At 42.0% G+C, this 18,611-nt stretch overlaps 1 protein-coding gene across 1 annotated transcript in view; it reads right to left on the bottom strand.

Annotated features, from left to right (window-relative positions):
* Rheb (Ras homolog, mTORC1 binding) overlaps positions 1-18,611 on the bottom strand; it is a 42,045-nt gene that overhangs the window by 13,735 nt on the left and 9,699 nt on the right. Inside the window, exon 2 of the mRNA XM_010637539.2 lies at positions 5,633-5,704. Within this exon, the coding sequence (XP_010635841.1) occupies positions 5,633-5,704 (72 nt within the window). The remainder of the gene's footprint in view (positions 1-5,632; positions 5,705-18,611) is intronic.

The raw sequence follows: 18,611 nt of genomic DNA, 5'->3' as shown, positions 1-18,611 counted from the left end.
CGAATAGTTTCTCTGGTGTGAAAAACTGTTAATAGTACATAAGATCCTAATGAGATAATTGACAATGTGAAATAGGAAGAAAAGTGCTAAAGGTGTAGGGAAAGTGGGAAGGGTAGGGGAAAGGGAATAAGGGAAAAGAAAAATATAAGAAAATGAAAAAATGGAAATAAAGTGTTTGTAAATGGGGAGGGGAGGAGGGGGTGAAGGGAGGGCAGGGACAAGGGGAAAAAATGAGAACCAAGACCTGTCATGTAAAGGTATTAGATCCCAATAATGAATGTAACTGTACTATATACCTAAAATGTACTAATAAACTCAATAAAAAAAAAAAAAAGTAATCTAAGGTACTTTTCACACCGTAACCTCTCTGACTAGGATCATCTGGCACATGGAAGCTTTCAATCACTGTCAGCCAGGGGGCAGTCATGATGCAGCTGTGAGAAACCCTTTCTGGAGGTAGGATCAAGGAGTGCATTTCAGATTTGAAGAAAATTATGTAATAAACACTAATGGCCAATGAAAGCAGTGGCTTTCAATCAAAACTAAGTACCAGTGGTTATGAAGTACAATGTAGGGTTGGGGATTTAGCTCAGCGGTTCCGATGCCTGCCTTGCAAGCGCCAAGGACCTGAGTTCGATCCCCAGTACCAAAAAAAGAAAAGAAAAAAGTACAATGCAATTACTGTGACAAGATTAGTGGAACAAACATCATATATTCATTCAACAACTACTTCCTAAATGCCACTGCTATTACCGCCAGCCCAGCAAAGGAAGGCAGACACATACATACGCACCCAACTGCCACATATTGCTTTCTGTCTGGCAAATGACAGAGGTTCTGTGGCAAATGAACACAGCATGCAAGTCAAGACAACTGGAGCTGAGAGAAGGCAGGCAGGGGACTCACAGGAGCACAGCCTGGGATGTTTATTGGGACTGAGGTAAAACACTCAGGGTTTTTGAGCAGGGAGGAATGAGATCTGATGCATATCCTTGAAAGACCATTCTGGTGACTGAATAACAAGCAAAAAGGACACAGGGAAAAGAGATGGGAACCCCAATACAGTGACCAATGCCATCAGGGAACAGACTAGACCAGTGGTGCCCAGCCTATGGCATGCATGCCACAGCAGGATGTTATCATTAAGCTCTAAAAGGCTCATCATCACTGGACTAGTCTTATAGAAGAAGGTGGTGGCCCATGCCAGGGCAGAGATTCTGCATGTACGGGGAGGCAGAACCACAAGGATTGTCTGACTGGTGGGAATTTGAATGTTGGAGAATGGAGAGTCAGGATGACACTCAAGTTTTTGGCTTGAGCAACAAGATGAACAGAGCTACCATTCATAATGAAGGAAAGAAGGGGGAGGAATACCAGGGCTGCAAGAGGAAGGAATCTAAGAATGGAGTTTCTTAAATTTGTGATGCCTATTAAGAATGCAAGTGGAAAGGTGGGCAATTAAATAAAAAAGCCCAGAGATCAGCAGAAAGCTTGGGGCTGGGGTAACATTGAGAGTCCACAGCAAACTGCAGGAAGGAGATCACCGGAAAGCAGGAGAGACCCGATTAAGAGGACAGGAGACATAATATGGACAACAAAAGAAACTATTAACAAACAGTTGAGTGTATCCTTGCACATAAAAAAAGTACATTTCTTACACAGAGCAGAAAAATCAAACTGAAGACCTTCCCATCGTGTCATGGGAAACTGTCACATTCTGATACTATAGGTGAGGGAGAAGTATCCCTAAGAAATAGGACAGACCAGAAGTACATTCTATTCGGCCCTCTAATTCCAACCTTGTGCAGAAATGGAAAGCTGTTTTCTTCCTAACATCACCTTCCCCAAGTGCTCTTATTCCTCTTTTTTCAATCAGTAGGGAGATTGGTCCATGTTATCCCTAAATCCTGCAATCCCTAAGGAGTGTAACACCTATTCAGTAGGAAAGGCTAATAAGCTAGTAAGCATCCCCCCTTTTTTTGTTTTTTTTGAGACAGGGTCTCACTATGTAGTTGAGACTGACCTGGAACTCACTATACAGCCCAGGCTGGTCTCGAACTCACAGTGATCCTCCTGCCTCAGCCTCCTGAGTGCTGGGATTACAGGAGTGTGCCACCACACTTGGTTGCTAATAAGCCTTCCTAAATTTGGTGTTCACAAAGTAGGATTTGTTACTAAAGTATGCTGAGGCCTCAATTCAAACCCCTCTGAGAAGTCTACTAGCAGGCAAGCTTGGTAATTCAAAACTCCTATTAGAGCTTCCCACTTTGCTGTGAGGGAGCCTTAGTGTTCATCAGTTATGGTGCTCTGAGATGGCAGAGGTGGTAAACTGTGGCTATTCTGCTTTTAAGTCACAAACTCACACTAGTTCAATTTTGATGTACTTAGTTGCTATTGAGCAGTTAGATTAACATAATAATAAATGATAAAACACACCCAAATAAGCACTATTCTGGTCTACAAGTGTCCCAAAATTAGATAATATAAGGTTTTATTAATGTTATTCTCCTATATCCCTAAATTAAAGACAGAATCCCAAATTTTTTGCTTTTAGAGTGAGACTCTATGAAAATGTTCTCAGTGTTTGCTATAAACAGCCTTTTCTATAATACTATAAAGTCAAGTACTAAATTACTGGACTATTTCTAGATCTACAGAGTATTGCACTTTCAAAAAATCATAAAACCATACATGCACACATTTATGTTACTAACAACACATTCATAGTAACTTTGAATTCAGTGTTACTGCTAAACGTTTTTCTACCAAAGAGTGCGTGTTAAGAGTAGAATAAAAGTTTTTACCCTACGTTGAGACTATCAGAAGTCTAGTAAATATAACATACAATCTGATGAATATGCCTAAGGGAGGGCTTGGGAGTTAGCTCAGTGGTGCTGTCATCTGTCTCAAAAATACAAGGTCCCAAGTTCAATCCCTGGTACCCAAAAAAACAAAACAAAAACACAAAATCCCAATACATGCTAAACTCCTAAAGGATACATAATGTAACTGATATTCATTTCTGCTCTTGCCTAAAGACTTAAATAAACAAATACTCTGAAATCATCTTAGAGATGAAAAAAGTCTTCAGGGCTGAATTAAAAAAAAAAAAAAAAAAAAAAAAAAAAAAAAGAAAGTAAAACACAAAGAGCTGGGCATGATGGTGCACACCTGTAATCCCAGCAGTCTAGGAGGCTGAAGTAGGACTACAAATCAGAGCCCAGACTGGGCAATTTAATGAATTAGCAGGTTTCTGTCTCAAACTAAAAAGATTAAAAAGGGTTTGAGGTATAGCTCAGTGCAGACACCCCAGGTTCAATCCCTTGTACAACAAACAAACAAACAAACAAACCTCACATGCTATTAAAGATGAAGTGCATAGTCTTAAGTAACCAGGCAAGTGGGATACAGTGGCATGTGGCTATACCAGTGGTGACGAGCCTACAGCACGTGTGCTGCAGTGGGCTGTTTGTTATCAAGTGAAAGCTCTAAAAGGTTTGTCATCACTGATAGGCCCAGCTACACAGGAGGCTCCCTTGAGTCTAGAAATTCAAAATCAGCCTGAACAATGTAGCAACACCCCATCTTAAAAAACAACAACAAAAAAGTTAAGACTTTCTTTTGAACCTTTACATATCTTTAAAGAACACATATTTATATACAACACCATGACTTTCTTTCCAACTCAATTTTAAGTGGCACAGGATACAAATCCACTCAGAGCATAAAACCTCCTTTCACTAGGGCTAAATCTCCCAAATGAGCCATATCTTTTAAAGACAATGCCCAATGTGCTATCTTTGCCAAATTCTAAGGTTAAGATAATGGTTTTCTTGTGTTCTTAAATCCAGGGGACACCAGACTTGCATTCAGATTAACCTGCTCCTCTCATTTGTTTACTATTCTCTAAGTGACCAGCTGAACAAATCTGCACAGGATGCAATCAGGACTCCTCCCTGCAGACACCAGGGGCTGCTTTCAAACATAGGTCAGTCTTCCCAGAGTTAGCTTAGCAACCAATAGGCTTCCTTCTGTGCCACCAGCATAAAAGGACACAAAGGACTGGGGCAGGGTGGAGTGAGGTACTGGGGTTTGAACTCACTCTGAGGTAACCCCAAGCCCTTTTTTTTTTTTTTTTCATTTTAAGCTTTTTATTTTGAAACAGAGTCTTGCTAAGTCGGTATCCTGCCCAGGCTGGACTCGAACTCCTCCTGGTCCTGGACCTGTAAAGGACCAGTACATATTTCAGGCTCTTCAGGACCCATGATCTCTACTGTAATCACTCAGCAACTCTGTCATTATAGAACAAAAGCAGCCTCAGATAATATGTAAAGGAACAAGCAGGCTATACTGCAATAAAACTTTATTGATGCTAAAATTTCAACTTCATATAATTTTCACATGTCATGTATGTCATTCTTTGAACTTTAAAACTATTTTTAGCCCTGGGGCTGTACAAAATTAAGCTAGCATTCCTGGCCTGCAGGCAAAGATCTGCCAACCCAGCTCACCAGCACTTTCCTGCAACCTTCAGGAGGTAAAGGTCTGTAAACTTAGTTTCAAGATTACCAATCAAGCCAAGTCTGCTTCCTCCCTGACAGGATACATTCCATGTTTAAATCTGTGTGCTCCCAGTGACAAGTCCTAGGCAAGCTCTGGTTTAAGAATCTAAGCAGAATGATCCCAAGGCTATATGGGGCTCTAGTATAGCTCCAAATAGGACCAGCTTTAGCTTTCAAAGAACCAGCTGATTCTCATTGATCCCTATGAGTTCTTTAGGGAGATTCTGAAACTGAACTCAAATCGAACAAAGTAAAAGTTGTGGTTGTTTCTGCTCATTCATGCTTTTTTTTCTTCACATGGCCTGTGTGACAGTTAACCTTGACTGGCTTAAGAACTGCCCAGGCGATTAGGATATACATGGGTGGGTCGTGGAGGTATGGGCCTGGGGTGGTGGTGATCTCTGTATGGTTCCTGGACCCTCCTCTCTGGCACTGATAACCAAGATGCTTCCTCTGGCTGCCATGAACTAAGCAGCTTTGCTTCACTATTCTCTTCTGCCATGATGTTCCTGCCTTGGAGTAGCTGGCCATGGACTGAATCCCTTGAAACTGTGACCCACATTCAACCTCTGCTCTGTTAAGTTGGGGGCATTGGATACTATGTCCAGCAACAGGAAAGCTGACGGACACAGCCTGAAACACCATGAAGCTTGTTTTTCCACAGCCTCTTTTATGTATTTAGGACTGGGGATTCTTTTAAGAGTAAGGTACAAGGGTCTGAAGAGTTTTCATTCTTTCTTTTAAATCCTGAAATCTCTAAAAAGAGTTACTGCTAAGAAGAAAGAAAAGAAAAAATAAGACTATGCTCTCTATTCCTGAAACAGATTCTAGATATGAAGGTTCTAGTTTCCCATTCCTTGAGTAGAAATCTCCAGATGGCAGGGGATCTGGACATTAAATGAAATATCCTTCAGGGCAAAGTGTTACCCACTGGAAGTTTTCTTTGATCCCAATTTGAGAAATACAGATTAACCAATGGTTCCCCATATTCAAAGCCTCTAAGACTACACAATGGCCATTTGTGCGAGAGGAGCCCTGTCAGTGTATAAGTACTTGAAAACAATACTCACTGTTTTCTATGGTTGGATCGTAGGAGTCAACAAATTGGCCTTCAACAAACTGAATTGTCAATGAGGATTTCCCTATAAAAGAGAACAATTTAGAATTAATTAGCCTATGAAACCATTAATTCTGTTTTACAAAAAGCTACTCTAAGAGATGAAGAAGGTACCTGGCTCAGAAAAACATGTTTCTTTTTTGGGGCGGTACTAGGGACAGAACTTGGGACCTTGTGCTTGCAAGGCAGGCAGTGGAACCACTGAGCTAAATCCCCAGCCCAGAAAACATGCTTCTGATTATTATTTGAGCAATTTAAAGAAGCAAAACCAAATTTTTTTTTTTTTTTAGAAAGCGTCTCACTATGTAGTTGAGACTGACCTGGAACTATGTAGCCCAGGCTGATCTCACAGCAATCCTCCTGCCTCAGCCTCCCAAGTACTGGGATTACAGGCTCGTGCCACCACGCTCAGCTTAAAACCAATTTTGTTTATTTGCCCTATTTGAGAACTCTTAAGCAATTAAGCTATTACAAATTAAATATTTCTGTAACATTAACAAATATTACTGGCTCAAGCATGAGCTATTCTTCGAAAGGCAAACAATTCTGTGTTATCTTTCATCGGTTTTTAAGAGTCATCTATAAATACGTACCATAAAATTGTTATTTTTCTTGTAGTGCTGGAGGACTAACCCATAGCCTTATGTAAGCTCTCTTTTATCTAAAAACTCTTTTTGACAGAAATCCTGTCCCAATTAGTACCAAAGGCTGACAGTATTTAGACAATTAAGAAATATTTTGGATTTCACAGAATCACCTGTAACAACCAATCCTGTATGCGAACATATCAAGAACTAGAATGCTAAGATCTCACTCCTCTAATAGTTCTCTAAAATTTCTACTGGACGACTTCAGAAGCAGGTGCATGCCTTGTGAAGAAATGGCATGAGGACAAGACCCAGGGTACTTTACTTCCTGAAAGGAGGAAAAAGTTTCTCCCTCAGGGAGCCCTCATATCCTCAGGAACATTACCAAGTATATACTCCCTGTGCACAGCACACCTGAGGTTGTCTCCAAAGTTCTGTAACACCAGCCCTACACTGCTGGGGCTCCACTGCTCCTCTCCTTCCCCTAGTCACGAAGAGGTACATTCATGGGCTGCAAAACGCTTGCAAAACATGACACCCTCACATACAAAGATTAAATTAATTCACTAAAAGTTTAGACTGAAAGCAGAATCTGCTAGGAAACAACTAGAAAATCCACAAGTGAACAAACCCATTTACTCCTCAGCGGAGCTCAATGCTCACAGTGAAATGAGACTGAATTCCCACTCTGGACATGGCTCACAGGACCCCCGATCTGCCACTCCTCACACTGCCCCAGGCTTACATAGCCCTTCTGCTCTGCCAAGTTCCTGCTGCCTTGACCTCCCCTCAAGTTCTTTGAGTGTATGACTCACTTCTGTCATTGTGGTCTGGGGTCAAATGACAATTCTACAGCGCAGCATACCTATAGTGGCACCCACTTCTTAACAGTCACTCTCTTACAGTTACCCTATTACATTTCTTCTCACCACTATTTTTTCTTTTCTTTTTTGGTACCAGGGATTGAACTCTGGTCTTTCTGCTTGCAAGGCAGGTGGCAGCACCACTGAGCTAAATCCCTGCCCTCCCCCTTTTTAAACAGGGTTTTGCTATGTAGTTCAAAAGCTGGTCTGGAACTCATGGCAAGCCTCCTGCCTCAGCCTCCCAAGTGCTGGGATTATAGGTGTGCACCACCACACTCGGCTGTCTTCTTACTACTTTAAATATCTGAAATTATGTCCTTTACTGTTCATGAAGACCAGCACAGTGGCCTGACACCACTGACAGCCTTTCGGAACAAATGAATGAAAGTAAAGCTCAGAGGCACAGACTTCAACATCTTCTACTGAGACATTAGAAAAGATCTCCATTCAAATTAAGTAGGAAATACAGCTCAAGAGAAATGAAAAAATAATTCAATTATTATCTAATAGTATGGGCATCCCTGTGAAACAGGATACAACATTTCAGGAACTTCATAATGTGCTCAAAAGAAAGCATGCTATACATACTCTCCTATAAAGGGAAATTTAACTCAAAATACAGCAAAGCCATTTTATATAATGACAAGGGGGAAAGTTCCCCTTTTATGCTAGTAAAATGAAAAATTAAAAGAAATAGGAAAATTCTTACTTAATCGACAGTACTGTTTGAAGCAAAAGACATAATTAGAAATGGTCAAGAGTTATAAAGAAAAGGGGCAAAAAAAAAGGGATTAAAAAGATTTCTGTAACTTTTGGAAGTAGAACTGATTTAAAAAATAGCAAAAGATAAGGATCAAGTGTGAGACACATGGTAAGCTCCTAGTGACAAGAGTTGGGAAGTAGCAGAGACTGTGAAGGGGACTTTCGCTGCACTGGCCCTGTGCTCACCCTCTAGAATTCACCCACCTTACCTGTAGGGGTAGGAAAGGAAAACACCTCAAGGGCTGTCTGAAATGCCCACATTCAACCATAAAGAAAGTGAAACATCTTAACCAATACGGTATAAGAGAGGCTGAGCATGGTGGCACACGCCTGTAGTCCTAGCACTCAGGAGGCTGTGGCAGGAGGACTGCTGCAAGTTCAAGGCTAGTCTGGGCTACATAACGAGACTGTGTCACAAAACAAAACATAAGAGAAAGTGCAAAGGGCTGGGGCTTTAGCTCAGTGGAATAGCCCCAGTTATGAGGGAGAGAGGGAGAGAGGGGGGAGAGAGGGAGAGGGAGAGGGAGAGAACACAAAACCAGCAATAAATAAGTGGACCACATTTTAAAAAAGTGTAACCAGCTGTACACATTTAGAATTCCTTATTTGTATCAAGGGAATAAATTATTTGGAAAGCTAAGTCAACACTGAACTTGAAAACATAAGTAGTAATTCCGGCAAAAGCAAACAATGTGGCCTATTCAAAATCCCCATGAAGGATGACAAGTCAACTACTGTCCCCAGGAATAGTAAATTGGGTTACCAAAATTTAAAACTTCATTCTCCAGGGTATAAACTCTATTTCTCAATCAGACTGGCTGCTGAGAGAAAGGTATTACTCATTAGCAGAAATGGGACTGAAGCAAAACTGAGTTTCCCTTGGGTCTCTCCTAACAGCATATCATTAATTACTGAAATCAAGAAGGGACAGGAAGGCTGTACTCACTCAGGAAGGCAGTTTTATGCTGTGTTCACTAAAAGTGGGATTACTGGCAGCTGGCACTGAGATTTTTACAAGCCACTGTGGAATGAGGATCTGTACAAACTCCACCATCCTCCTCCAGGGCAGGGCCCTGGCTCTGGGGACGCCTCTGTGAAGTGGTCCTGCTCTCCTGGGCAAGTGCTGCAGACAGTCTTCCTGCAGCTACTATAAGCATTACTGGCCTATAGAAATCATGTCCCCTACTGTGATCACCAATTTTACAGAGGCCTCAGAATTTCATACATTTATACTTTGGCTTCTGTCTCTGACAAACTGATTCTGCAACACTAGCTATTCCTGAAGAGGCTTCATTCATCAACAACTGTGCTGTCAAAGGCTTCAAATCTGTACAACCTAAGGAGAATCTCAAGATCTCCAGATCAACTCTGGAGAAATGTTATACAAAACAACCTAAGAGTGACCAGAAATAAAATGAAAAGCAGCACCTGCCCAGGAATGTGCATAATGTATAGAAATAGACATCAAACATACATTTGATGGCACTGCTCATAAAAGATGGGAAAAGACGACATCTCAACTCTCATGATTAACTTCCACATACTCTCTCTCCAAAATAAAAATCACCAACTCTGAAAACCTTACAAATTACTTAAAAAACCCCTCTGAACTTTTACCAGGCAAAAACAGCACTATCGTCTTTTTTTTTTCTTTTTCTTTTGCAATGATAAAATGGTATAACCAGGGTTTTTTAATGTTTTTACTATGGAAGATGTACTTTCAAGGCCACTGACTGAAGCTCATGCTTTGTAATTACTGCAAAACAGGTACTATTGATAAAACTTCTTAAACCATTTTCAGGTTAATTTCAGGTTAACACATCTGGGATTCCACCACTTCAAGGGTTGCCTTTCTAGTTGCCCTTGATTATTCTTGAGTTCTTTTATTTTTGGGGTGCCAGGTACTGAACCCAGGGCCTCATGCACATTAAACACAAGCTCTACTGCTGAGCTACCCCCTTTTAGCTCCACTCCCAAACTCTAATGCTGCTTGAAAGGGCTCTGATGTCTGCATCCCCAGTTACCTAATGCCAGCCTCAAAGCTCCTTGGTCTTGCCCCAGCAATCTTCATCCAGACACTCCGGCAACCCACCCAAGTGCACCAGGAACACACTGCTGCTGTGCTCCCACCTGGGCGACTCCCACTCAACTGGCAGGCCTGGGTCACCCTTGGCACCAGACTGGCTCTGAGGCAATGTCTTCAAAACAGGGTCTGTGAGCCACTGGGTCATGAGATCAGCTTACTATACCATGACCCACACTGTTTAAGAAATAGAAACACCAGTCTGGACTGCAAATAAAGGTGTCATGAATCCTCCTTATTCAGGTACACACACATTTATGGCTGAGTAACAATGTAAAATGTATTTCTTAACAAAGGCTGCAGTCAAAAGGTTAAGAGATCCATTACTGCAAACCATGGCCCTCAATCTCTAGTCTCCACAGGTTTCACTTCCCTCTCTAATTTAAGCCCCAAGACAAATCCTTTCCCACTAATCTTTTGTCAGGAGCTTCCCTCTCCTTTCTCTGAGTCCGCCACTAAACCTCTACGATCTTAATCTAATCAACTGCTATTGTGAGCTTACTGCTCAAGTGGAGAGGTCACAGCTTTGTGGACAGGTGATCAATAAGCTATGCTGTTTCCTTCCTTCTTGCCCCATCTCTGCTAGGATCCTCTGTGGCTCTCCTTCCTCCTCCTCAAGTAGTTCTGAGTGACTGGTGTGTGCCCAGTAGCCTAGCACCCAGGTACTTGTTGCAAATGCAAATTATGAAGCCCACCCAGGTCTCCTGAGTGAGAAGCTCTGGAATGAGAGTGGTATTAACAAGGCTTCAAAGGTGATTCAGCCACACAGTAAAAAAAAAAAAAAAAATGTTTTTTTTTTTGTACTGGGGATCAAACTCAGGACGTTCTGCTTGCAAGGCAGGCGGTGGCACCACTGAGCTAAATCCCCAGCCCCACAAAATAAAATTTAAGGGGGCACTGTGATAAAAAATCCAACTATTAGCACCTAGTTCCTCAGTATCTGGGGTGTTTTCTAATATTCCAGCTCCCACCAGCAGCTCAAATGGCAAACATTTAAAGACCACCTAACAGAAGTCAGTCTAGGGATGCAGCCATAATTAAGTCAAGCCAAGAGCACAGAGGAAGCTGGGAGGCTCACTCCAGCTCCCGGCTGCCAGAGTATTCCTCCATACCCTCTAGGGAAGGGCCCATGTGTATGGGAAGCTAGGAATGGAGCCTGAGCTGTGAGATGGAGGCCTGGACACTGGACATAACTGCTCCTGGCTCAAAGGAAGAGACCAGCTATTCACCTCCCACAGACGTCCTATCCCACTTTCTCTACCTATTCCCTCCCTGTCTCTGCTATATCTCCTTCTCCTGAAACAATTCTAGGTAGTTTCTCTACTGGTTTTCTTCAGCTCACCTGGCCTGTTATAACCCTGTCTCCACATGCTTGACATGAAGATGACTGCATCCTACAGAAATCATCTCAGCCACTTCTGGCCACACTCCACTAACACAGGTTAAATGCACACCTGCGTGTCCTGCAAGGAACTGACCACAACACTTGACAAGAAGTGTGCAGATTTTGGCTTGATAAGACTTAAGCCAGAGGTCAGATAAACAGATGCTTAAGTTCTGGAGGCAACTGAGGAAGAGAAGCAGCTCTCAACATTAAAAAAGAAATAAAACATCAATGAAACTCTCTCAGGATAGAACTGAAAGAATACTAATGTAAGGATGCCACTGAAAAACTATTGGCCATAGGCAAACTGTGACTCCTGAGTATCTATCTCCAGAGGGATAACCTATGACATCCCCACCCTCGGGTCACTCTCCAATTCCTTTGGAGCTAAATGCCTTCTGTGTTCACTTGAACTTTACCCCTAGTTTCACCAGTGACAGAAAGACTGTGTTTGTAAAACAAGATTAGCTCCCCAACCTGTCTGTCTTTCTCCCACTTCTACCTCCTACCAGCAATATTTTTACAGTTCCCAGCTTGGCAATAACACTTCAGTGCACTTTGAATTCTGAATTTTCAGAGCTCAGACTATGGACTAATTCATCTACTTAAATATTTGTTAGGCAACTCTTACGTGTGAGGCAAGCACAATTCCAGGCCCTGGGATGTATTACTGAACAGACAGAAACCCCTTCCTAGCTAAGGTTAAAATGGGAGAAATACAGGAAAATAAGCACAATAAATGCAATATATGGGAGAAACTGGGTGGGTATCCATTTCTTGTAACCAAAAGAATACAACTTAAACAATTACAATGGTTTCAAAAACTAAAGAACAAATGTTATTCAAGCAATTATGATCAGCAGCTATTAACATCACAAAAATCAAGACTAGCCTGGGATGGTGGTGCACACCTGTAATGACAGCATTCACAAGATCACTGAGTTCAAGGCCAGCCTGAACTACAGTGAGACCACCCTGTCTCAAAAACAAAACTTTAAGTACATTTGGATGAAACATTAGACAGTTTAGGTATGTGGGAAAACGCCAAGTCTGATCAAACTGCTTTAAGTTAACTACCAATTTACAGAAAACACAGGAACCAAGTGAACACATAAGTATTATAGAAATGCAGTAGCCAAACCTAGATTCTGAGTAACACCCCAGCACTCCCAATAAATCATAATTTCTAGAGGTGGAAACTATGCTTTAGTATTTTTTTTTAAAGAAAATGCACGCACATTTTATACAGTGTGTTTGTATATGATTTTTTTCCTCTCTAGTACTGGACTCAAATCTACATCCAAGTTTGAAAACTTGTACAGAATTTCCTCATTTAATGACCGAAATCTGTTTCTGTGACCAGGTCTTTAACTGACTTGGTTGCTAAATGAGGAATTGTATATAGGACGGACATGATAATATTTAGAACAAAGAAATGAGCAAAGAAAACTTTGACTTGATGACTTTGCTTTCATTTGCATAATCCTTATATACAATACTGTATATGAAACATTTTATGTAGAACATAAAACTATAGTACCGTGCTGTACAATCAGCAAACATTACAGTACTGTATAAACAAGGTGTATGGGGCCAGGGATTTAGCTCAGTGATGCTGTCACCACCTGCCTGCCAAGCAAAAGGTCCTGAATTCGATCCCCAGTACCAAAAAAATGAAAACCCCAAGGTGTACTGTCTAAAAAAAAAAGTTCTATAAACAAGAGATGTATGGAATACAAACACAAACAAACAAAAAACCAAAAGACTACCTGTGGGCTTTAAGTCCAAACAGCTGTTAAAGAGGAAATGTTAAATGAGGAATATCTGTATTTATTCCAAAGCAGTGCTTCCCAATGTTAAAAAACAAGAGTTCACTCAGGCCTGCATATCTGAGGTGAGGCATGGAGTTCGTATTTCTACCAAGCTCACTGAAGGTGCTGATCTTTAGAGCACTCAGAGAAGCTAAATTACAGTTTAATAAACCAGTTAACTAAGCTTCAGCTGCACCCAACAATCACCTAGGGAGTTTCAGAGACTACTAGAGCCTGGATCTCACCCCTGGTGATTGTGGTCTAATTGGTATAGGGAGCAGGCTGGGCAAAGGGACTTTTGGAAGCCCTCTAGGTGATCCTCTATGCCACACAGTTTAGGAAACATGACCTAAAAGCCACATCAAAGATGGCAGGAAAAGACAGAAAGAACTGTGCTCTTGAGTTGACTGACCATGCAGTCTCAGGTCTTCCTGTTATGTAAGTTAATTAACTTTCCTTAGTGTTCACATCCTAACTGATTACAGTATTTTGTGACACAGAATTGAAAAATGTGGATGTTCTTGAAGAGCATTCAAATTGTTCCTCTTCTATTTGATAAATTTGTATCTCACAGATAGGCATCTTTAGCTGCTTCTCTGCTTTAAATTCTCAAGGAACCTTTAGGTCTTTGTAAAAGAAGCATCAGTGCTGTCTTTGATCTGAATGACCTCCATAGGAAGATGCTAGAGCCAGAAACTCCAAAGAAGCTCTAAGCCTGGGGCCACATGTCTCGCATATATAGGGTTAGAATGGCATAAGGGGCAGGACACGTCACACACTTCAACCCAGGAATCAAGCACAGTCCCACTAGAGACCTGATGGCATGATGACAAATACAGGTGGGAGGACAAAGGGAGAAGGAAAATAACCCCAACCCAAACAGCTCCACCTTCTCAAACTCATGAAGAATTCCATTACTGAGGAAAAATAGCCATCAAAAATCTAGGTATCTTAGGGCCAAGGACTTAGCTCAGTGGTGTCGCCGCCACCTGCCTAGCAAGCACAAAGTCCTGAGTACAATACTTGGTACTGGGCTGGAGATTTGGCTCTGTTTCTGTGGCCTGCCTCCCAAGCTCAAGGGCCTGAGTTTGATTCCCAGTACCAAAAAAAAGAAAGATACTCGGTACAAAACAACAACAACAATAACAAAAAACAAAACCCCAAAACCTAGGTTATCTTTTGAAAGAAGTCCTGTTCCTAGTATTTGACATAAAATATAGATATCAAGTAAATAATGGAGTAATTCTGACAATCTGCACAAGGCAAAAAGTATTTACCATGTGACAACCATCATACCCATTTCTCAGAATTCATTTATAATAGAAGGCATCATCCAATAATGACAGTTTGTAGGCAAGGGCATGGTGAGGTACACAGTGAATCAAACTTAGGATACACCCTGGTTTCAGAAACAACAGGAAGAGTAGGTAAAGAGTTAGGATGTGAACTCAAGATGATGTATAAATCCAGGCTGGGTCTCTGGAGAAGTAAGCTCTCTGAGACTCAAAGTATGAGGCCAGCCTGAGCCACACAGTGAGTTCAAGATCAGCTTGAACTACATAGTGAGACCCTGTCTCAAAAAAGTGGCCATAGCCAGGGTGGTAGTACATGCCTGTAATCCCAGCACTAGGGAGGTTGAGGCAGAAGGATCAATGAGTTCACCAGCCTGGGCTACATAGCGAGTTCCAGGTCAGTCTCAACAGCATAGTGAGACCCTGTCTCAAAAACAAAAACAAAACAAAACAAAAAAGTGGCCATACAGTGTCTTTGAGGACATGGAGCAACTGATACCCTCACCCACTGCTGGTGGGAGTGCAGAATGCACAGCCACTTTACTCATTCATTGTGGGTGAAAGTGTAAAATGATACAAATGTTTTGGGAAGCAGCTTCATAGTTTCTCACGTAACATAAAGTTGACATGTATGTGATCCAGCAATCTCACTGCTAGGAATTTACCAAGAAGAAATGACTATCCACAAAGACATACACAAATGTTTGTGCCAACAGTGATTAAATAGCAAAAACAGCTCAAATATCCACAACTGGATAAACAAACAGGCAGAAAGACTACAGATTCTTCTGGATTGCAATCTAAATACATTACCACTGTTAAAAGGGCCCGACAAACACTGAAATGCAAAAAAAGGTTCTCTGTTGTTCACAGTGCCAGTTGTATGTTTAACAATTATGTGCACTAGGGCCCGGGATGTAGCTGAGTGGTGCTATGCCTGCCTGGCAAGTGGAAGGTACTGAGTTTGATTCCCGATACCAAACCAAACCAAACCACAATTACATGCATTCACATCAGCAAAGGAAAGCATAGCCCTGTCCACGGTAAGGCTGGTGGTTGCTGTCTTTTGAGGGGGAAGAGGTGATCTGTACATACATCAGGGTCACCAAAGGCACATAATAAAGAAATACCCCTCCTTCTGCATCCTACTGTTGTCGTTTTTTGAGACAGGGTCTCACTATGTAATTGAGACTGCCCTGGAACTCACTATGTAGCCCAGGCTGGTCTCGAACTCACAAGAGATCCTCCTACCTCAGCCTCCCGAGTACTGGGATTACAGGTATGCACCACCACACCTGGGTTTATTTTGTTTTTTTTTGAGACAGGTCTCACTGTGTAGTTCACGCTGACCTTGATTTGAACTCATTAGGTAGCTGAGGCTGGCCTCAAACTTGCACAATTCTCCTGCCTCAGCCTCCTAAGTGCTGGGATCACAGACACGCACTGTCATGCCTGACTCACATCTTACTCTTAACAGAGGGCACATACAAAGCTCCTGTGTGTTTCAGTGAAGTGCCACTGTATTCTAACATGAACACTCATCTCCACAGAGCCAGCCTAGAGGCAGGCCAGGGCATACAAACTTCCATTGTTTAACAGAATATTCAAGTGCGATGCCGTGTTAAGACTTTACAAACTATTTTCACATCAATTATCTCACTTGTTCCTATGAATCAAGTGGGGTTGACATCATCTGTTCTTTCTCACACCCATCCCCCAATTTTAAAAACAGATGGTGGAGGGCTGGGGATTTAGCTCAGTGGTTCTGCCACCTGCCTCACAAGAGCAAGGGCCCGAGTTCGATTCCCAGTACAAAAAACAAACCAATGAACAAACAAACCCAACAACAACAAAACAGATGGTAAAGGGCTGAAGATTTAGCTCAGTGGCACCATGCCAGTCTCACAAGTGCAAGGTCCTGAGTTTTATCTCTGGTACTGGAGGGGGAAAAAAAAATGATAAAAGAGGAAAAAATTAAAGTGCAATTGTTATTACCACAAAGACAAGCAGAATATATAAAACTGGTTCATAAAAGCATTCCCCACTCAAATACCACAAGTACCACTGCTGCCAGGCACTATGCTACCAGAAAATATTCCACTGAGGAAAACAAGAGGAATTTCCTTCAAACACATTTTAACATGAAAGAGTTACCATATATGAATTTTTTCACTGGTAGGGTTTAAAGAAAGTGCTACATAGGAGGGCTATGGAATTTTTGCTAAAGACTTTTTAAAATAGGATATTCACTGCTATATGATGACTCTAAGGTAAAGTGTAGCCAAGCCAAACAATGGAGTAGACTTGATAAGCTACGGAAAATTAAATTTCTGGTAACAAAGAATGAATATTCTTAGATTTGGGGCAAAACTCCACAGAAGGCTAAGGATGAGGGTGAGGATGAGAAAGAGCTAGAGAAAGGCAACAAGACAAAAACCTCAAGTATAACACAATCTTTAATAATTAAAGGGCAGGAAATCTGGAATTGATTAAAGCTAGCAATAACAAAATACAGTATTGGAAAATAAGATAAAATAAAGCATATTCCTCAGTCAACACGAATGGTTCAAAATACAAAGATCATTTCATCAAAGTTTGTAAAAAGCCATACTGGCTGCATATTCTGTAGTGTATCTGCGCTGTTCAATACCAGCAGAAGCCACACAGGGAGAGTGAGCAGCCAAAACATGGAGTAGCCCTGAGATGTGTTGTGGTGTAAAAATATACACAAGACTTGGAGGATTTACTATGAAAAATGTTAAAATGCCAACAGTATTCATTGCTTGTTGAAATGATAGTATTCTGAACATCTTAGGGCAAGTTAAATTTACTAATTTCAATACGTCTTCAGCAGGACTACTAGAAAATCTAAGGTCACATGGCCTTCCATTCCATTTCTATTGGACAATATTGCTCTCTCTATACCACAGGCTTAAAGAAAAAGGAACATCCTATTTGTAAAAACATGGCTTCCTAAGCAGTTGTGCAGAATGAATAGCTTTAGACACAGAGTTCAAGTCCCCTCCTCCCGAACAGGAAGGACAAACACTGCCTGTAGATAACATGGGGCCCTCAGCACCCACGCCACTCAAGAGTGGGCAGTGTTGAGTATGAGTGCTCATCTCCTGTTCTGTCCACTAGGCAACAGGGGACGCTAAGTCATACCCGTAGGTGACAGGAGGACCTAGGACCAGCAGACCATCAGGAGGGACAGCCACTTGTCTCTAGGACCTCAGGAAATGTACAGGTCATAGCTAAGGCCTCTGCAACCAGGAAGCAAGGCAAGTGTGGGGATCTGGCCAGCATAAAAATGATGCCCAGCCACCACCCAACCCTACCACTACCTTACTGGCTTCTCACTGTAGTCAGCAGTAATGCTGCCCACACACTAGCAGCCTGAAGCTTGCAGCTCCCACACCACAAAGGCTGTTTCGAATTGTGTCCTTCTGTGCCTCACCAACCACACCCATCCACGACAACCTGGCTGGTCTTCCCATTTCTACCCCCTCCCACACCACACTTTGCAGAGCACAGAACGGTCTCCTGCAGGATCGGAAGCAGGGCGAGAAAACTACAGACTAGAGTTGGCCCCACAGCCTATTTTGTTTTTGTATAGCCTATGAGCTAAGAGTGGTCTTTTCCTTCTATCTTTAAATGGTTAGGGGGAAAATCAATAGTACTCTGTGACACAAGAAAGTCAGATGCAATCCCAGTGTCATACTCCTGAATGAAGTTTCCCTGGCACAGTGCCAGCCACAGCCTCTCAGATGTAATCCTCTCCAGTAGCTTTTGCATTGTGGCGAAGGTGAATACATAACTTACAATAGATGGCACTTGGCCTGCAAAGCTGGGGCCATTTACTATCCAGCCTTCTGTAGAAACAGCCTGCCAATCCCTGGTGAGATTATCATCTTACTTGATCCTTAAAAGCCTTCACTGACTTGTCACTATTTCTAAGAAAAGAAAAGAAAAGTCTCATACTTTAACATGGTCTCCATATCTGTTTCCCCCACCCAGATCTGCTTTTGACAGACCGCACACACAGATTCAGTCCCATGTACCCTGACCTTTACAGTTCACCCTGTCCTCACTCTCTAGAGGGGAGCCACACTCTTTGGTGACAAGCCCCCACTCTTGCTCCTAGACATAG

This window comes from Fukomys damarensis, unplaced genomic scaffold (genome assembly GCF_012274545.1).
Source record: "Fukomys damarensis isolate Sample0158 unplaced genomic scaffold, DMR_v1.0_HiC HiC_scaffold_16, whole genome shotgun sequence".
NCBI classification, from domain to species: domain Eukaryota; kingdom Metazoa; phylum Chordata; class Mammalia; order Rodentia; family Bathyergidae; genus Fukomys; species Fukomys damarensis.
Note: the sequence above shows the minus strand (reverse complement) of the source record. Positions and strands in the feature narration are given on the sequence as shown.